The 22,272-nt window shown below is 34.9% G+C and overlaps 1 protein-coding gene and 1 long non-coding RNA gene across 2 annotated transcripts; both read right to left on the bottom strand.

The window, feature by feature from the left end:
- Positions 1 to 803: 803 nt before the first annotated feature.
- Positions 804 to 6,975, bottom strand: LOC132184802 (putative metal-nicotianamine transporter YSL7). Its single transcript, XM_059598567.2, has 6 exons — positions 6,486 to 6,975; positions 3,001 to 3,155; positions 2,761 to 2,858; positions 2,539 to 2,673; positions 2,195 to 2,384; positions 804 to 2,093 (listed from the first exon to the last, which is right to left on the bottom strand). The coding sequence occupies exons 1-6, from the start codon at positions 6,880 to 6,882 to the stop codon at positions 981 to 983; spliced, it is 2,088 nt and encodes a 695-aa protein (XP_059454550.2). The 5' UTR covers positions 6,883 to 6,975; the 3' UTR covers positions 804 to 980.
- An 8,156-nt stretch (positions 6,976 to 15,131) lies between these two features.
- LOC132185647 (uncharacterized) lies at positions 15,132 to 16,243 on the bottom strand. The gene is made up of 2 exons (XR_009440624.1): positions 16,058 to 16,243; positions 15,132 to 15,318 (listed from the first exon to the last, which is right to left on the bottom strand). It is a non-coding gene; the product is annotated as an uncharacterized LOC132185647 (long non-coding RNA).
- Positions 16,244 to 22,272: the final 6,029 nt, after the last annotated feature.

Raw genomic sequence — 22,272 nt, 5'->3', positions numbered from 1 at the left:
TGAATTGCATTATTGTATGCTGAATGGTTGTTCTTTTGTTGCTTCGTTTTTTTATGATACTTCATTTGATCACACGTATGGCTTTGTTTTTTGTTACTTTGTTGTTTTTTTTCATTGATAATTTTAATGAATTTTCAACTGGTGCAACACTCGTATGGTGTAGGAAAAAGAATGAGAAATCTACTGTAGGTGACCCCACCAATGTAGAATTTCAATATTTTTCCTTTGATCGAGTGTTAGTAAGAATATAATAAAAAAAAATGAGAAATAATATTTAATAACAACTAAAGTACAGAATAAAGAATCTGTTAAAAAGGGTATAGAAAAAGTACTACCTAAAATAAAGAGTTGTTTGACTACGACCGCTAGATATGCTCTTCGACTTCAACTTTTATAAGATATACATGTTTTAGGTGGTATTGTTCTCCATAATTTGATTTCTTGCAAGTATCTTTCCATCTCTGATCAAGTGAGCTGGAGACAAACAACTTTTTTATGTATGCCTAGTGTCTTTCAGCTCAGTGGGTTCCATAGAAAGACCCAAGGCTAGTGTACCTGAGGAATTCCTTGAAATAACTTTTATGGTTGGGGTGAAAAGGATTGTTTGGCTTTCTTCATTCTGACCCCAAGGAGTAATGACCGTATATAACAATACATATAGATATAGTCAAAGCCATGCCTTTATAACATCCAAGCATGTAGCTGGGTCTGCAATCTTAACTGAGAACTCATGGTGCCATATCAGAGAAAGATATGGGCAACAAGACAAGAAGTTATGCAATCATTCAAAGAGAGCAAGCATAGGGAAAGCAAAACATTCACCATAATGATATTATAGTCCAATACAGACACCACATAAACTTTGTCCACTGCACAAACAAAGGAAAAAAAAAAAAAAAAAGTGGGGGGGTCTTTACAGGGATATTTACTAGTCTTTGAATGGACTTAAGACATCACATTCATTTATCACATGGTAAAACTTAGCCCTGTGGTGTTAGAAATTTATCCACCCTAATATTTGTCCCTTTTGACAAAAATTTCATGCAGATTGGTGGCTTAACCCCAGCCAGAGCAAGGATAGAAGCAGGCAAAGTCCATATCCCATCCCCACATATCAAACCAGAAGCTACTGCAGGCCCAAAAGCATCTGCCTTGGCCTTGTTTATTTTCTGCCACACGAACAATATTAAGCTTCCAACACACATATCAATGGCGAAATATGATCCTATATAGAAAGGTATTGCCATTGCCATTGGAATTGGAATGAATCGTCCCCACCTCTTATCCACTAAATCTCTAATCAAATTTATCAGAATGGCTGCTGCAAAAAACCCATAACAAAGTCGAAGGCAATTCTTTGGTAGACTTGAGAAGCCCTCTACCCCCAGCAAAGCCATGTTACGGTACACAACAGCATAAGGGGCAGGATATTGACTTTCAGGTTGCCCAAGATCATCAAAGGCCTTGTAAAAGAGCCAAAAGACACAAGGGGCAATTACACAACCCATTGCCGTGCCAATTAGTTGGCTCACAAACATGGAACGGGGTGAAGCTAGCGTTAAGTAGCCAGTCTTAAAATCCTGCATTAGGTCAGAGGCTGTTGCGACAATGTTCATCATAACCCCACAAGCTGCTAGGCCAGCAAGAACTCCACCATGAGTAGCACCGGCCCATGCTCCAATGATAAAGATGGCCAGCTTTCCATAAGTGGACGCTAGGGACCAATCAGTGAGCCCACAACCATATGCATTGCAGAAAGCCAATGTGGGTGCAAATATGTAGATGACCAATATGTAATACCATTTGAGCTGGTGAAAAATATGTGGAAGAATGGCGGTAGAGATGACAGCAATAGCAACATAACCTCCAATGGCAAACCATGCTGGAATTTGATCTTTTAGAAAGAGTTGGGTCCGGCGCTGGTCGTCATATGAGACCTGAGAGCTCACATGAGAAGAATGGTCTGCAGTGGGGAGATCAGAGCCCACATCTTTTTGCTGAAACTGATGAGACAAACCTATGATGGTTCGACTTAGAACCTTGAGGAAGTTGTATAGACCATCACCTAGGATCATGGCTATGGCGATAAATACCTGAATAAAGAATATAAATGAAGTTTTCAACAAACAGAAAAGCCTTCTTGATGGATGAAAATATAGGTGCTGTATGGCAGTCTCTGTTAGTGGGAACTTACCTTGTAACCTTGCAGACCATGCAGACTGGTTTTTAACAGGTCTGCAGAATACCAGTCACCCTTTCTTTTTTCTATGAGAGGCCACATCAGACCCCAAGAAAGAATCCCTCCAACCAGCACCGATATATTTATGATATAGGGACAAATCATTCCAACTCCAACGTATGTTGCTGAAAAATCAAAATAGAATCTGCAGAACAATCAAGATTTCGCATTAGCCTCAACATCAATAAATGAGAACAAGGCTTAGGTGAAGCAAAATTTTTACCAAATGAAAATTCTTCTTTGCATAAAGTAAACTCAAATTTTATTAAGAGCAAACTGAAGGATAATTATATATGTACTTGTATTCAAATGCTTTGAGCCCTAATGAAGGGAAGCTTGCAAATCCACAATTGTCTCCAGCAGTATAGAACCATTGGAAGAAACCCCATAAAAAGCTGAAGCTGAAAAACTTGCCCAACTCTCTCACTTGTTTCCTGGACAAGTAGAATAGAAAAGAAAGATATTTTAAATTTTCATATGGTCGCATGTAGCTAGAAACCATTACGTGTCAGATACGTTACTTTGCTAGTTTGGCTCCCTGAGGAGTGTGGAAGCTGTTGATAAGATGAGCAGTTGCAGTACCACTTGGATATGTTAGTCTGAAGTCTATGATCATAATCTGACACCAAACATGAAACACATCATTGGAGAAATAGAGCACTAAGGCCAGGTTTTCTTGTGTTCAATGAACTTATTCTTTTCTTTAACTTTTATCCTCAGAGCAATGTGAATTGACTGAACATGAGAAATATGATATATACCTTTCGGAGAGGCACCACCGAGAAGAGTCCAAGAAAGCTGACAACAAAGAGAAAGCCGATTATCCATACTAATGACGGGTTTTTGAAATCATGAGTCTCTGCTGATTGTTTGGCAATCCGTTCACTCATTCCAAACAGATAACTTCCAAAACCTCCTGTTAATAGAAATCAATTAAAAGAAGGAATTTTCAGTCTACCAATAAAAGTCATGAGTTTGAGAAAAACATATTTTTCTAGATTGCAAGAAAATAAATATTTCTCAGTAGGCATAATAGTTTGGACCAGATTTATCATAAAACACAGTTAATGTTGTGAGTACACTTGTGAGTATTGAATCTCATATTGAAAAAGTATAAAGAAAAATAGTAGTTAATATACTTAAGTTGACCTAGACCCATTAGCTTAGGATTTTGTGCTAGAATGGTTTTTAAATATTTATATTAATGTACTCTAAATAAAAACTCCATAACCATTCATCTCCCCAACAAGTAGTATCAAAACCATGGTTAGCTTCCTAAGACGAGTGTTTAGACACATCTGGTTTGGGAGTTGCACTTTGTGGTCATCGGGGCAACTCTTGATGCTGGAAACTCTTGAAAATGTAAAAAAACTCGAGCAAAAAAGAGTTTGATCAATGTGGAAGAAACTCACAAATGAGGAGGAAATTGTTGTGAGTGCACTTGTGAGTGTTGAGTTCCATATTGATAAAGTATAAATAAAAATAGTAGTTAATATACCTAAGTTGACCTAAACCCATTAGCTTAGGCTTTTGGACTAGAGTGGTGTTCAAATATGTATATTTATGCACTCTTAAGTAAAAACTTCCTAAGCTTTTATCTACCCAACAATTAGAAACATGACATACTCAACAAAAATTGCGCCTTTGTGCAACACTGTTAAAATATCTACTTCATCTTGGTTTTCAGATTTTTCGACAAACTAACATATTTTTTAACAAGAAAAATAGAAGGAATTATCACAGGGTGTTGCGTAAGCATGTGTGTATACATATAATGACTCGTCACAAATCAAACAGGTTATTGATGCCTAACTTCAAAATACTAGGACTTGTACCAAGTTGTTATACAAAATGGAGATGGGTTATGAACATAAGGTCAGAGCACTCTATGGAAATGATAGAAAAAGTGGCCACCAATCGCCACAGAAAAACAACTGATCGAGCTTGGTTTTGGCCCAAGTAGTAGACGTTTACTCCTTAATGCAGAATGTCTGCCAGATGCAAGAAGAAGCTCAATGTGGTCAATACTTGCATGGGAAAGTAGGAATTTAATAAAGGCATTAATTTTCAATTTTCCAAATTCAACCAATCTGAAACATCCCAATGATGTAATTTGATTGACAGCCTCATTTACACCCTCACTTTCACTTGAGCTCTAAATTTCAGGCTATCCATTTAGGATACAAATAAATTTCTGAATACAGGAAACTTTTTCATTTCTAGACATAAAAAGAACATCTTCATGTGGGGAAATGTAAAATGCAGGGGGGTGGGGGGGAAGGAATTATAATTTGGCTGATGGCAAGAGAAATCGAGCAAGCATTTGTTCTGGCCCTCTGGGCATTAATTATCATGAAGGAGTGATATATGTTTCTCACACAGCTCCTCAACTATAGAAAGCAAGATGTCTGTGCTTAGAGTAATGCTACCTACCATACAAACATTCCACAAATATCCTACAAAATTGATCAACTTAATTTGTAGGATATTTATGGAATGTTTGTGTGCAGCAACTAGCTTCTTAATACGTGTCAAACTTCAAAAGATAAAATGGGTAACCAAGATGAGGACCAAAAACGACTGTGGACAAGAAGCCTGCAAGGATATGTCATGTGTGGATAGAAACCAAGCATGTTTTTCAACGTTCCACTAATTTTTTTTTTTTTTTTAATAAATGAGGAGGGTTCTTTCTTCTTTGTTACAGATTATTCAAATTTTTTGGACTGAGTGGTGGTGGTATGGTGCTGAGATTATGGGTGCATGTGCCCATTCCAGAATCCCATGCCTCATCCTATGAAGAGCAATAAAGTAAGATAAAACCCCATAAATCATGGAGATCACATGATGATTGACTTTCATGCCAATTGTTTATGGCATCTCGGCAGCACATGAATATTGTTCACTAAGATTTTATTTCATGCCACTTGTTTAAGGCATCTCTGCAGCACATGCATATTGTTCACTAAGATTTAACTTTCTTTTTCTTTTTTTTTTGGCCCCGGACAATCAAAACAAAAGAAAGAGGACGAAAGGTCAAACTTGATGGCTTAACAGTGACACTCAGTACTACTTATCCAAAACAAAAACAAAAAAACAAAAAAACAAAAAAAAAACAGTGAAACTCAGTACTTATAAAAAAATAAAAACAATATTTAATTTTGATCATATTACACTCAACTAAATAGACATACTGTATGAATATTCCCTCATGATTTTTTGAAACCCCTTAATATCAAATCCAAATTTTTCCAACCATCACTTGTTTGTCAAACCACACTTTTATTACAATCAAAGGGACAAAACAAAATTGGTCCAATGCCGTCCGTAACAGGACAAGCAAAACAGTTTGACTTATGAGACCACCAAAAGAAAAAAAAAAAAAAAAAGTTGACTTATTCTTTTAGCCACAGCAAAAATTGACGTGCACAGTCGGTTTACTTAAGAAGCACAACTCTTGACTACAATTTAGATAATGGTATTTGACTCTTTGGAACTTCACTTGCAGAGTAAATATTCGACTCACGCAAGCATATATTTTAAAGAAGAACATAATCTTAATCAATGGAGTATCTCATTTAAATAAATCCTTTAAATAAAGTTAATTAAATAAATAAAAACTTTAGGAAAAATTACAATTTACCTTCTAAAATTGTCAGCGTTTTTAAAGTCGAACACCAAAATTTTAATTTTTGCAATTCACTCCCACAAAATTTCAATTTTTTTAATTCGGCCAATATTATCTCAAACTTTCCATATTGCACCTAATTATTATATTATTTTATTTATTTTTTATGAAGAAAAAAATAAAACAAAATAAAAACAAATTTGGGGATGTAAAAATGGCCAGATAGCCAAAGTAGCCATAGTGAATCTTTTTTTGTTAAAAAAAATTATAAAAAATAAAAAAATAAAAATTATGGGCAATATGAAAAGTTTTTGATACAATTGATCAAATTACAAAAATTTAGAACTTTGAAAAGATTGATTGCAAAACTTGAACTTTGGTGTTTGAATTGAAAAAAAGCTGACGAGTTTGGGGGTAAATTATAATTTTCCCAAAACTTTACTTAATCTCATAATTGAAAAACTTTTAATTTAGTATATTCAACTTTAAAAAACTCACTAAGATTTGAGATTAAATCTTAAATCTTTAAAGTAGAATATATTGAAACTGAGATTTTTTGAGGGTGATTGATTGAAATTCAGAAAAATTAAGTGGAGAGAGATGAGTGAAGGGCAGGCATACCACTGAAGGCGATGCCGGAGGAAGCGACAACACAGGTTTGGATGACGGTGTTTTCCTGCCTGGTGAAGGGCTGCTTCAACAAGCCGGACTTCCGAAGCAATTTGGTCCACGTCTGGACGAAGAAGAACCCCAGTAGACCGGCGGAGACGTTGAGGGAAGGAATGATACCGCTGGTGAGGTTGAGCTTCATCACTATAAAGCTGAACAGTATGCTCAGCACGAAGCTTACCACGAAGGCTCTCACCGTCAGCTGCTTCCTCCACGACGGCACCTCTTGGTTCTCGAACAGCCTCTCCACCGACAACTCTCCCAATTCTTTGAGCTTCCCGTTGTCGTGGTTAACACTTCGATCATCTTCCGGGTCGTAACCGTTGTCCTCCCTCCCATTTTGAGGCATCTTTTTTTCTCTCTCTCTCTGTTTTCCGAGAAAATGGATTATGGAGTTGGAATCTTGGGGACTATGAAAGTGAATCTCTATTGAATGAGAGAATATCTAGGTGGGTGCTTTATATTTATGATGGGATTTTTCTGGTCCCTCTAAAGTGGCTAGAAATTACTTATTACCTCTCACGTCAAAGCGTGGAAGGACCGAAGGAGTGATGATCGTATTCATCGCTGATGGATAAGTGATGAATACAACGTAATCGAATCCAGTCGAGTTGAGTTAAATTTGATTTATTTATTTTTGGACATAAATTTAATACATGACTAGTAACATTTAATATCTTTAGGTTTCTCAAAATTTAATCTTTGAAAGAGTATCTTTATCAGTCTCACTCATAAAAATCATCATGAGTATAAAACTCTTACAAATAAATGTAGTCAAAGTTACAAGGTTAAAAGTGTCAAATATGACATATTACATTTCAGACCCAAAACCAATCTACTAACTCATGACTAAGCTACATATTAAAAAACAGATATATGCCGAACAGACTCAAACTAATATATAGGTAGTGCTTATTCTTCGGAACTAAGAGTAGACAAACCCCTAACCGAAGCTATTCCTCCTCGACCCGAAAGCCAGGATAACGTTCACATCCACAACCCAAAGTTTAGACCATAGCAAATAACCTAGAAGGCATCACGCATGCAGATCGAGAGGGAAAAAAGAGCCTTATTACAAGCAAAAATATAGGAAATAACAGCGGAAATACAAACAGAATAGAAAAAATTGGACAAACGACAAATGGAAACCAATAGAACAGGGAAAAAACCGGAGAAGCACACTAAGCGGGAAACGGCAACCGGAAGGAAGCCGATCATGTACTAGCCGAAAATCGACGCGAAAGGTGGCATTGGAGCTTATCGGGGGGGGGGGACACGAGGAAAGACCCGACCGCGGACAATGGGTGGCAGAGCATGTGCAAAGGAGATTGGCGTCGCACACAAAACAAACTGGGGGGAGGGGGGGGAGTTTGAGTGAATCCTTCAAGAGCATCACCCACAAAGTATGACAAACAGCAAGGCAACAAAAACAACACATCAAAATACACGGCAAAAGATAGACATAAAGGAAAGGAAATAAAACAACCAGAAACGAAATTAAAATAAATAAAAAACAGCTGGAGAGAATCGAAATCAAACTACATCCGGAGAGACGGATCTAGTGCAAAAGGTATGATGAGCACAAGCAGATCTGTGTAGCGAGGTGGTGGAGTATGCATTGAGGTGGACCAAGCGATAGGCAGTCGATCAGGCAGGACACGAATTGGAGCCAAACCCGACCTAGCAACAGGAGCGGCGGATGGAGAAGGGCGGAAGATCGGCCTCCAAAAAACCCTAAAATCAAAAAAAAAAAAAAAAAAAAAAAAAAAAGGGCGAAAAGGGAGGAAGAGGAAGAGGAAGAAAACGCCTTAAGAGCAAGGGACATCAAAAATTAATATTTGGGTTCCAAGGTTAATATAATAACAATAAATAGCTATTAAGAATATTAAAAAAAAAAGTGAGATATGACACTTGACACTTATTGAAGTTGGTCGGAGAAAATTTCCTTCAAACTGGTTTGGATGAAATTTCTATCATTTAATTTTTTTAACAAATTAACACTAATTCAATGGCTCATTAATTTGTTCAAATTATCTATGTATAAGAATGAAGGTAAGATACAATGGTGACATGGTGTGGTGTTTAAGGGGTAGTTTCATCGGGCGCACGTGAGGAAGGGTGATGAGAAATAATCTCACATTGCTTGTAAACAAGACCTTATTTATGTTGGGAGATAAAGCAGTTATAGAGTTTTTACCAAGAGTACACTAATATACATAGTTGAACACAACTCTATCCCAAAAGCCTAAGCTAATGGGTTAAGGTCCACTTAAGTATATTAAGTACTATTTTCTTTTATATTTTCTCAATGTGGGACTCAATACTCATAAGTATATTCACAATAATCTTCGTATCACTTGTGAGTCTCTTTACATTGACCCAACTTCCCCTCACTTGTGACTCTTCTTACATTTCTAAGAGTATTTTGCGTCAAGAGTTGCGGATGCAGACGCAACTCTAAACCCAACGCGCCCAAATACCTGTCCCAGGAAGGTAATCATGGTTCTGATATCATTTGTTGGGAAATAAAGCGGTTATAGAGTTTTTATCAAGAGTACATTAATATACATAGTTGAACACAATTCTATTCCAAAAGCTTAAGCTTTTGGAATAGAATTGAGTTAGACCTACGAATTTCTTCACTATTTTCCTCTGCAATGCATGTATTATGTTGAATTCTAATTCAACGATGAGGAGTATATCATATAAGAAGGGGGGCAAACAGAGCAGTTCATATGCTAACAAAGAATACACTCTCATTTATAAATGAAGTCACTGTGTTATTAACGATATTGTAATAGCTGAACGCGCTGTTCAAAATATTTTTTCATCAGTGCACGACCCTTCTGAGACTATCAACACATTTAAAAAGAGATGAGATAAGATTATAGAGACTTGTTGGAGTGGCCACATAAATGATATATCCAATATTTTAAGTTAGTGAGTATGATTTCTAGAAGGGTTCTTATTTACATCAAACTGATCGTGATACAATGATATCATAGCTAGGTATGAACCTTATTCAAAACGTTTGAAGCTAGTGACAAAAAATAGCATTATTAAGTGGTGGCCCACCATCAAAATTATACATTTGAGTCAAGCCTAAAGCTTTCTTGCTTTCACACTTTACTCAATTTTCTTTTGACTTCACGGGGTAATTTAATTGGTTGTGAATCACGCCTAACATAGCGGAGGTCACTAGTTTGAATTCCTTCTCTCTTTTCATGTATGGACATGTCACAAAAATAAATAAATAAATTTTTTTATTTATTTATTTTTCTTTTATAGTTAATGTTCTTGGATATGTCATTGTCATGTATCTTACAATCTTTATTTGGAAGAAAAAAAAAATTAATACAGAGTGAACTCAGAAATAAAATCCGTGCGGATTAGAATTATTTTTGCAGTGGGAACTGAATAAAAAAGAAATGGAAAAGGAAAAAGAACATCCGTACTATGAAAATTAGATAGTAATAAAGATAGTTAACTGCATATGAGGTTAGTTAAAATAAAAGTGCTTCCAAGCTAGGGGTGTCAACCCGGTCCGGTTTCCCGGTTTTTGGCCAAAACCGGAACCGGAACCGGGGTACCCCGGTTCTTGGTTTTGGGAAACCGGAACCGGAACCGGAACCGGGACCCCGGTTAACCGGGGTCCCGGTTCCCGGCCGGTTCCGGTTTTACCCGGTCCGGTACCCGGTTTTTGAAAATAATTAGTGTTTGGGGCTTATTTTAGGTATTGGGCCTAAAATAAGCCCATTATTTTTTTCATAAGTTAGCTCATTTAAAAAAGAAACTATTAATCTTTTTGTCTAAATTAAAGAGGCTTTATTGTGATTGTTTCAAATAATTAAAAAATAAACCTAAAAAAGCATAAAAATCCTAAATAATCAATGTTTTTGCCTATATGAGCCTTAAAAATAAAAATTCAAATTTTTTAAAATACCCTAAACATAATTTTAAATTAGATACATAAATAAAACATTAAAACAATAAAAAGTATTGTTTTATATATAAACTGAGTATTGCGTAATACTAAGAGTAAAAGAATTAAATATATATATATATATATATATATATATATATATATATATATATTATTTAATACCCGGTTCCGGTTTTCCCGGTTTTGACCGGGTGCCAAAAACCGGGACCGGAACCGGGTCCCGGTTTTCCGGTTTCCGGTTTCCCGGTTTCCCGGTTTTCCGGTCCCGGTTCCGGTTTCCCGGTTATTTTTGACACCCCTATTCCAAGCTATCAAGTAGGGAATTTATTTCAATATAGTTTTTAAAAGTGTCTTTTAACATGTAAAAAATACACTCATGGTGAAGCAGCTAGAAGTCAGTAAATCAAATTCTCCTTCCTTCTTTTTCTCCCCTTGTATTAACATGCAAAAAATAAATACATATTTTTTAATAACATATAGGGTAAAGTCTACGTAATCCCCTCAAACTACTACCCCAATGACAATTTACTCCCTCCCAAACTATCAATTATGATAATTTACCCTCTAAACTACCAAAACAATGACAATGTATCCCCCAATGCTAGCAAAATGATGAAATTACCCCTATAGAATTTTCAATAAGATAAAAATACCCTTAAATTTTTGAAAAAAAATAAATAAATTTTAGTATTTTTGTTTTTATTTTAGTAAGGATAATTTTGTCATTTTGTTAAAATTTGGAGTATGTTATCATTGTTTTGGTAGTTTTGGAGGTAAATTGTCGCAATTGATAATTTGGGGGGTAAATTGTCATTTAGATAGTAGTTTGAATGGGTTAAGTGGACTTTACCCTAACATATACTTCTTACATTCTTTTTTAATAGCATTAATAATAAAACAAAAAATTTGTTCGTCACATACTCAAAGGACATATAACACTTTTAGAAACTGGGTTGAAGAAAATCTTATAACTCATTTTGTAGAAAATTTATATTAGTTTGTTCACCTTATGTTAATATTTCTAATATATTTTATTTTTAGGAGAGATGGTGCATCTCTCCCAATTTTATAAAGGACATAAATTTCTTACAAACTCAAATTCCCTCCAACCTACTTTAATAAGTATCAAGTATCATTTCTCACGTTTTTATTTTTTTTATTTTTTTAGAATAGGTTGAAGGAAATTTGTGTCACTTTATAAATGTTTAGTGAACTTTTAATTTTTTCAATGTGATCACTCCATTAAGTTTTTTGGCTAAATCTTAACTAAAGGATGTCAAAATTACTAAAATATCTCCCTTTTCTTTTTTTGAAAAATAAAAATAAAAATTTTCAAAGATTTAAGCGTATGTTAGAATTTAACAAAATTTTCAAAAATATCACCACAAATTTGTTTTTTTTTTTAAAAAAAAAAAAAAAAAAAAAAAAAAGGAGGTATAAATGAATAATACTACTTTCATATGATTGGCCCCTATATATTACAAGTTTTGGCAAATTCTTTTGTGAGCCCATAATATAGCATGTTAATACACCACACAACTCAAAAACTTAAGCCCATGAGCTTAGGCCGAACAATACTATATTAACCATTCACACTTCTTATATATTTTTAACGTGGGATTCTATTTTTTTTACTCTCACGTAATTAACATCCATACCCTTTCAACCTACAAGATATGCCCTTAAGTGTAGAAGACAAACTAAATTCATAATCCAAACCGATTTGCAGTAGAATAGAGAAAAATAATAAAATAAATAAATAAAAAAAATTATAGAAGAGACTGAGCTTATCAAGGAGAAAGCCTATTCTAGTTGTGTTGCGGGCGTGATGCTGCTGAACCACTGATGCATAAAAAAATCTGTATGTGAATCAGTCAATGTCTGCTGCAAACGATCCCCACACTGCCAAGTTGGAACTGATTTCTGTTTGGGGAAACAAAAATCTGTGGTGGGTCCAGTTGTCTTTGTCCTTTTCTTTTTCTATGACTTTGACTACTGTTTTCATTTTTCAAGTAAGAATTTTATTTATTTATTTATATATTATCATGTTTGACTGCTAAGAGCATGTTTGTGATTACATTTGAAAAGTTTAAAAGTGTTTTTAACATTCAAAGAGCTCATTTGAAGAAAAAATTACTCGTTTAGTAAAAAAAATTATGAGCTTTTTAAGGATCCAAAAAGCCTAAAAATTGCTAAAATGCATTTTTGATAAAAGCTTAAAAATAAAGCTTTTGTTCAAAAGTTTTTTTTGACTTAAAAGCTCTATTTCTCAAACGCAATTTCAAATAGGCTCTAAGTCTTAAAGTGAGAGGGTTTGGGCCATGTTACATGCGGTTTTGCATACTTTATTCTAAAATTTTATAAATGATACAATTTAGAAGAGATGTTAGAATATATAAAAAATATATTATATTTTTTATTTTTCATATATTCTAACATAAATAGAGAATATTTGATATTAGCATCATTATGGAATATAAGGAAAATATAATATTTTTTATATATTCTAACATAGATAAATAAAATTTTCTCAAAAATTAATTACAAAAAATTGGTAATAGAAAATATTTCTATATCTACTAAATATGAAATATATGAAAATCTTTTTTTATATATTGAACTAACTAATTACTGAGATGCGAAAGGTATTGTACACCAATTGTGTGTAAATCTAGCAAATAGCAGGTATGGCCATTTACCCAAATTGTAAATGATACTAAAGGGCTACTACGTGACTTTCAGTGATGGAAAATGGGGCACGTCAAGAGGGGGGCAATTCAGCAGCACATGGGCTAGCGAAAGTCGCTACAAATAAGCCCACAGATCGAATATAGATAGAAGAAGTCCCGAGTTGTATTTTTGACATTGTTTCCTAAAAGCATTTTGCTCTTTTTGTGTAGAGTTTCGTGCTCTAGTATTTTGTTGAAATTGAATGAAAGATGATTTGTTTAAAAAAAAAAATCTTGCAAATAGCAAAAGATATTGTAGAGTAGCACCAAAACCAAAAGCTTGTGGTTTTGACACAAAACTTCAACACATTTAAAAAGAGATAAGATAAGATAAGATTATAGTCTATAGAGACTTGTTGGGGTGGCCACAGAAATGATATATCCACTATTTTAAGTTAGTAAGTATGATTTCTAGAAGGGTTCTTATTTACAGCAAACTGATGGTGATAAGATGATATCATTGGTATGAACCTTATTCAAAATGTTTGACCCTAGTGACAAAAAAGAGCATTATTAGGTGGTGGCCCACCATCAAATTTATACATTTGAGTCAAGCCTAAAACTTTCTGGCTTTCACACTGTACTAATTTTTTTTTTTTTTTTTAATTTTTTGTAGTTAAGGGTCTTGGATATGTCATTGTCATGTATCTTGCAGTCTAAATAAAATGAGTAATGCTTGGGAGAAGCATTTTATCAGCAAACCATCCGCATGGTGCTGAGCTGTCCTGGTTAAGTGAACCATGGTTATCAGCTTTTTTTTTTATAAAAAATAAAATAAAATCACGCCCTGAAGAGTAAAAGTGTGATAGGGTTTCAAAATTTTTATTTTTTCCCCCTAAAACCTTTCCCCGTCCTCCTCTCCCACACTTCTCCCTCCCGCCTTCTCCCATCAGTATCACCAAGCACTACCGCCACCGAACAGACTGCCACCCACGGCACCAACTCAAAATCCGGAGACGCCACCCAGCCACCACCGGCGACGCCCGGTGAGTTGGAGAAGGTATGTATAGATAGATGATTTCATTGTTTTGTTGGTTAGCGCTTCTTTCATTTCGCGAAAAAAAAAAAAAAAAAAAAAACCAGTCAGTTCGTGGGTTTTGGGTTGTTTGTGAGTTTTGGGTTATTTTTTCATGTTCTTCGATTCTACTCAACTCCCTGAAAGAATGGGTTTCGATTTTGCCGAATCATCATCGATTTTTCCGTGTCCTTCGATTCTGTATAAGTCTCTGCACGAATGGGTTCCGATTTCGTCGATCTCCATCTATCCAAGCTCTCTCTCTCTCTCTCACTCTCTTTTGTCTTGGATGCAAAAGAAAGTTTTGATTCCTTTGTGTGTGTGGCTGGTTTTGATTGTTAACATTCTCGAATTTGTTTGTGTTTTCTTTTAGTTGTAGCTAGTTGTGAATGTCAAGCTTCACATGTGTTTGATGAAAATGTTTGTGAGAAAATTCATTACTAAGAACTATGAGTAGCAAAAATAGAAGCAGTAGTATCAAAAAATGAAAAGAGAAACCCAGGGAAAAAAAATTACCAAAACAAAAACTAGAAATCTCATTTTCATTCTTCTTGTTGGTGGTAAAACCAAAAAATCAAAAACTAGACAAAAACAGAGAAACCAACGAAGACCAAATATCCAAGAATTGTTTTCAAGAAATATACCCATTCTCAACCAACCACTGAAAATCGAAGGGATTAAAATCTTCAAAACTATTGAGTGAAGCAAAACTGAAGCAGAGAGCAAAAGAAACCCCCCACCTAGCCCATTCGGCCATGGCAGAAAGAAGACCCATGACCAATCAGCACTCAACCGAAAAGCAAAGGAAAAATCGTACTAGAACTAACTTTGACTCATCTACACAACCTTTCTTAACCAATTTCACAAGCACAGTGGTCCACATACAAAATAATTTGCAACTTCAAACAACACATTCTCTTATTAAAACTCAAATCAAATCAGAAAAATGGCTAATACATGACAACGTGTAGTTCTTAAAAATCAAATCAAATCCCATCATTTATCATCCTTTACACCCGGATTCTTTTGAATTTCTAGAAAATCCCTCTAAAGAGCATGTAGCTCTGCTTCTCCTTGATCCCGCCCAAAATCTTACATCTGAAAATAAGAAACAGAACATTAGCTTCAAGTTATTTCAAATGAAAGGAAATTTTTCTTTTGATAAGGAAATTTATCAGTAGCTAGTTGTGAATAGCAGTAGTAACACAAATGAAAGGAATTTATTTATTTATTTTTTTTGTATAAATAAAGCTCTTTCTAAAGGCAATAAATTTTCTCACAAACATTTCATCAAACACATGTGAAGCTTGACATTCACAACTAGCTACAACTAAAAGAAAACACAAACAAATTCGAGAATGTTAACAATCAAAACCAGCCACACACACAAAGGAATCAAAACTTTCTTTTGCATCCAAGACAAAAGAGCTTCAGTAATATTTTTCATGTTCATTAGTTGCTTCCAAAGACAAAATCAGCTTGCAGATGCAGATGAAAACCATACAATGGGCAGAAAAGAGAGAGTGAGAGAGAGAGAGAGAGCTTGGATAGATGGAGATCGACGAAATCGGAACCCATTCATGCAGATCGACGAAATCGGAACCCATTCGTGCAGAGACTTATACAGAATCGAAGGACACGGAAAAATCGATGATGATTCGGCAAAATCGAAACCCATTCTTTCAGGGAGTTGAATAGAATCGAAGAACATGAAAAAATAACCCAAAACTCACAAACAACCCAAAACCCACGAACTGACTGGGTTTTTTTTTTTTTTTTTCTCGAAATGAAAGAAGCGCTAACCAACAAAACAATGAAATCATCTATCTATACATACCTTCTCCAACTCACCGGGCGTCGCCGGTGGTGGCTGGGTGGCGTCTCCGGATTTTGAGTTAGTGCCGTGGGTGGCAGTCTGTTCGGTGGCGGTAGTGCTTGGTGATACTGATGGGAGAAGGCGGGAGGGAGAAGTGTGGGAGAGGAGGACGGGGAAAGGTTTTAGGGGGAAAAAATAAAAATTTTGAACCCGTATCACACGATTCACACTTTTACTCTTCAGGGCGTGATTTTATTTTATTTTTTATAAAAGAAAGCTGATAACCATGGTTCACTTAACCAGGACAGCTCAGTACCATGCGAATGGTTTGCTAATAAAATGCTTCTCCCTAGCATTACTCAAATAAAATTAATACAGAGTGAACTAAGAAATAAAATCGTACGGATTAGAATTATTTTTGCAGTGGGAACTGAATAAAAAAGAAATGGAAAAGGAAAAATAACATCCGTACTACGGAAAAAAAAATTTATCCGTACTACAAAAATTAGATAGTAATAAAGATAGTTATTTATAGATGACTTTAGTAAAAATAAAAGTGCTTCCAATCTAGGAATTTATTTCAATATAGTTTTTAAAAGTGTCTTTTTAACATGTAAAAAATACACGCTTCGTAAAGCAGAGGTCACTAAATCGAATTCTCCTCCATTCCTTTTCTCCCCTTGTGTGAACAAGCAAAAAATAAATACATATTTTTTAATAATATATAGGATAAAATTCATTTAACCCCCTCAAACTACCATTACAACGACAATCTACCCCTCAAACTATCAATTACGACAATTTACACCCCAAACTACCAAAACAATGACAATATACCCCCAATGCTAGCAAAATGGTGAAATTACCCGTATAGAATTTTTAATAAGATAAAAATACTCTTAAAATTTTGAAAAAAAAAAATATTAAATTTTAGTATTTTTGTTTTTATTTTAGTAAGGATAATTTTGTCATTTTGTTAAAATTGGGAGTACATTATCATTGTTTTGGTAGTTTGATTTGTAAATTGTCACAATTGATAATTTGGGGGATAAATTGTCATTAGGGTGGTAGTTTGAGAGGGTTAAGTGGATTTTACCCTAACATATACTTCTTACATGCTTTTTTAATAGCATTAATAATAAAACAAAAAATCTGTTTGTCACATGCTCAAAGGACATATGACACTTTTAGAAATTAAGTTGAAGAAAATCTTATAACTCATTTTGTAGAAAATTTATATTAGTTTGTTCACCTTATGTTAATATTTCTAATATATTTTATTTTTAGGAGAGATGGTGCATCTCTCCCAATTTTATAAATGACATAAATTTCTTCCAAATTGAAATTCCCTCCAACCTATTCTAATAAGTATTAAGTATCATCTCTCACTTTTTTTCTTTTTTCTTTTTTTATTTTTTTTAGTTTTTTTTAAGAATAGGTTGAAGGAAATTTGTGTCATTTTATGAATATTTACTTTTTGCCTATAAGCGACAAAATTTGATCTGTCTATCTTCAAATTTGCTAGTTTGGTCTAAACAAAAGTTAAGGGAAAACCTTACTTAACCCCTATAAACTTTTATCACTTTTGTAATTATCCTTTTAAAGTTCAAAAACTCTAAAATTAGTGAAGTTTTAATTTTTTTCAATGTCTTCTCTCCGTTAAGTATTTTCGCTAAATCTTAACTAAAAGATGTCAAAATTACTAAAATATCTCCCCTTTTTTTTTGAAAAATAAAATAAAATTTTTTCAAAGATTTAGGCGTATGTTAGAATTTAACAAAAATTTTAAAAATGTCCCCCAAATTTGTTTTTTTTAAAAAAAAAAAAAAAAAAAAAAAAAAAAAAAAAAAAGAGGTATAAATGTATAATACTACTTTCATCTGATTGGCCCTTATCCATTATAAGTTTTGGCAAATTCATTTGTGAGCCCATAATATAGCATGTTAAGACACCACACAACTCAAAAACTTAAACCCTTGAATTCAAGCCGAACATTATTATATTAACCATTCACGCTTCTTATATATTTTCAACATGCGATTCTATTTTTTTTTTTACACTCACGAAATTAACACCCATACCCTTTCAACCTACAAGATTTGCCCTTAATTGTAGAACACAAACTAAATTCATAATCCAAACCGATTTGCAGTAGAATAGAGAAAAATAATAAAATAAATAAATAAATAAAATTGTAAAAGAGACTGAGCTTATCAAGGAGAAAGACTATTCTACTTGTGTTGCGAGCGTGATGCTGCTGAATCACCGACGCATAAAACAAATCTGTATGTTAATCAGTCAATGTTTGCTGCAAACGATATCCACACTGCCAAGTGGGAACTGTGGTGGATCCAGTTGTCTTTGTCTTTTTCTTTATCTATGACTTTGAGTATTATTTCATGTCCCGGTAATTCAATTGGTTGAGACCATGTCTAATGAAGCGAAGATCATTAGTTCGAATTTTTCTCCTCCGTCTTGTGCAGACATGTCAAAAAAGAAAAAGTATTATCTTCATTTTCAAGTTGGGATTTTATTTATTTATTTATATATTATCATGTTTGACCGGCAATCTAGAAAATTGCCGGTATGGCCAAATTGTAAATGATACTAAAGGGTTACTACGTCACTTTCAGTGATGGGAAATGGGGCACGTCAAGATGGGGGGCAATTCAGCAGCACATGGACTGGCAAAAGTCGCTGCAAAGGAGCCCACAGATCAAATATGAATGGAAGAAATACCGAGTTGTATTTTTGACATTGTTTCCCAAGAGCATTTTGCTCTTTTTGTGTAGAGTTTAGTATTTTGTTGAAATTGAATGAAAGATTATTTGTTTTGAAAAAAAAAAAAAAAAATTATTGTAAATAGCAACAACAACCGTTAACAACATGTTAATTAATAGATGGAGCCGGTGATAGCGGAAGGATTAGGAATAGGATCATCCCCAGTCAATAATAGACCAGAGAATATCCAATTCATAACTGAAATTTCTTCTTAAAAATTTTACAACCACAAAGAAGCGTAAAGGTATTGTCATTAGCGGCACCAACAACTGTTAACAACATGTTAATTAATAGATGGAGCCTATGATAGTGGAAGGATTAGGAATAGGATCATCTCCAGTCAATAATAGACCAGAGAATATCCAATTCATTGCTAGAATTTATTCTTAAAAATCTTACAACCACAAAGAAGTGTAAAGGCATTGACATTAGCGGCGCCAACAACCGTTAACAACATATTAATTAATAGATGGAGCCGGTGATAGCGGAAGGATTAGGAATAGGATCATCTCCCGTCAATAATAGACCAGAGAATATTCAGTTCATAGTTGAAATTTCTTCTTAAAAATCTTATAACTACAAAGAGGCATAAAGGCTTGACATTAGCGGCACCAACAACCGTTAACATGTTAATTAATAGATGGAGCCAGTGATAGTGGAACGATTAGGAATAGGATCATCTCCAATCAATAATAGACCAGAGAATATCTAGTTCATAACTGGAATTTCTTCTTAAAAATCTTACAACCACAAAGAGGTGTAAAGGTATTGTCATTAGTGGCACCAACAACCATTAACAACATGTTAATTAATAGATGGAGCCAGTGATAGCGCAAGGATTAGGAATAGGATCATCTCTAGTCAATAATAAACCAGAGAATATCCAGTTCATGGCTATAATTTCTTCTTAAAAATCTTACAACCACAAAGAAGCGTAAAGGCATTGACATTAGTGGCACCAACAACCGTTAACAACATATTAATTAATAGATGGAGCCGGTGATAGCGGAAGGATTAGGAATAGGATCATCTCCAGTCTATAATGGACTGGAGAATATCTAGTTCATGGCTGAGATTTCTTCTTAGAAAATCTTACAGCTACAAATAGAATATATGTCCCACTACAAAAAAATATATATAAAAAAAAAAATTCAAAATAATAAATAAATTAATAAAAAAATACGGGGTGACTGGCCACCCCATCTTGGCCATAAGAGGTGGTTGGACCACCCCATTTTAGCTAGGGGTGGCTTGAGACCCACCCCGATGGCGGGCCAGGGGTGGCCGGATATATATATATATATGTGTTGGCCCGTGGGGGTGGTCCACCCCCAAGGGCCATGGGGTGGGCGAAGCCACCCCAAGCCGGCCGGTCTAGGGTGGCCCAAGCCACCTCAGGGCCCTTGGGGGTAGTTCGACCACCCCCAATGGCCAAAAGAATTTTTTTTAATCTTTTAGATTTGGCACTTAGGGGTCCCCGAACCACCCCAAGGGCCATGCGGTGGCTTCGGCCACCCCAGGCCGTCTGGTCTACCAGGGCTCTTGCGGGTGGTCCGGCCACCCCCAAGGGCCGAAAGATTTTTTTTTTATTTTTATTTTTTAGATCTGACCCTTGGGGGTGGCCCGGCCAGGCCACCCCCAGCCCCAACTGGGGTGGTCCGACCACCCCCAATGGATGGCTAGCCACCCCTTAATTTTTTATAATTTTGTTTTATAATTTTTTAAAAAATATATTTAATATTTTTTTATTTTTTTATTAATGGGACAGATGTCCTATTTATGGCATCAAAATCTCTTTAAAGAGATCCTGACTATTAACTGGATATTTTTCAGTCCAAAATAGACTAGATAAGATCATATTCCGAAGGATTATCGCCATTATGTGCAGTCAAGGTCAGCTTAAGAATCGGGCCTTCGGAAAATTATATTATAGGAAAAATGAGGGTGCAGATTGTGAATGTGGTAAAGGCAAATGATAGAATTTTAGGTGAATTTGGGGGCCATATGCATGTAGATGGGATTGAATAAGTTTCAACATTGGCAAATTTTTCTTTGCAATTTTCAAGGGTATGCTATTCTTAGAACATATAATTTAAAGAGATATGAGTCCGTTTGGAATTACGATTTAAAAATTGAATTTTTAAAAATTTTGTTTATGAAATCGCAAAGGTATTTGGTAAAACATGTTTAAAAATATTTTTTTTAATAAATATTTGTTATGAGAAATCATAATTTTGGTTTAAATTCGTGTTTTTTCACCCTCTAATCTACTTATAGAAATCGCAGATTTTTTTCCTATTTTAAATTAAATGGTTTTTAAATCGTAATGTCAAATGCCTTACATTTTGCGATATCTTTTAAAAACGCAAATTATTCTTGCGAAATCACAATCTCAAATGTATAGGGGCTCAACTAAGCCTCATCTAAGACCCAACTTTTAATTACGTGACACAAAGCCACATAAGAGTTGTGTTAGGTTCTAAATTAAAATTTTAAAAAAGAAACAAAAATCAAAATATATATACACAAAAGTTGGGTCTTAGATAAGACTCAGCTGAGCCACTATCATATCTCTAATTTAAAATGAATGGTCATCAATTGTTTTTGGTTATAATTTTTGTCCATTAAACAGTAACCATCCAATGCCAAACGAGCCGGATAAAAGCAAAGACCTTCAGTCACCGTTGAGCTATGCAGCTATAGTATGAAGTCTATGCAGAGGTGCAAAGTTGAAAGTGACAAGTCCCACCAATGAGTTCGAGGAAACAAATTAAATAGGGTTTTTTCGGTTCTTCATTATAAAGGAATTAGAATCCTCTCCATTTCATTTGAACTGGAGAATATCTAGTTAGTTATAGTGGAGTGGTATTTTTGTCCCCTCAAAAAGTGTAAAGACAAAAATGCTCATCCACTATAAATAACTAGATATTATCCAATTCATTTGAACTGGAAAGGGTTCTATTCCAAGATAAATGTGGGGTTAAAACTGGATTAGGATCCCAGCAATAGCTGGGGAATTGCCAAGGGGTTTTTTTTGTTAACCTGGAATCCAACGGTCTAAAGCTCACCACATGTCCCACATAAAAGAAAATAATAAAATATTATTTATATTTTAAAAAATAAATATAAAATTAAATAATTAAAAATTAAAAATTTAATTTAATAATATGGGGTGGCTGGCCACCCCATTTTCACCATAGGGGGTGGCCGGCCACCCCAGCGTAGCCATGGGGTGGTGCCCCCCCAACTGGCCCTTGGGGGTGGTCAGCACCACCACTAGGGCCCTAGGGGTTGACCACCCAAAAACAAATTTTTTTTGGGTTTGGCCCTAGGGGGTGGCCAAACCACCCCCTAGGGCTATGGGGGGGGCGCCGGCTGTAACATCCCACCCTAATGACACACAATATTGTCCGCTTTTGGCTCTTCTCGAACCAGACTTCCCATGAAGTCACCCA

The sequence above is a fragment of the Corylus avellana genome, chromosome 7 (genome assembly GCF_965113065.1).
Source record: "Corylus avellana chromosome 7, dhCorAvel1.hap1.2, whole genome shotgun sequence".
In the NCBI taxonomy this organism is placed as follows: domain Eukaryota; kingdom Viridiplantae; phylum Streptophyta; class Magnoliopsida; order Fagales; family Betulaceae; genus Corylus; species Corylus avellana.
This window is presented reverse-complemented; position numbering and strand designations above follow the sequence as displayed.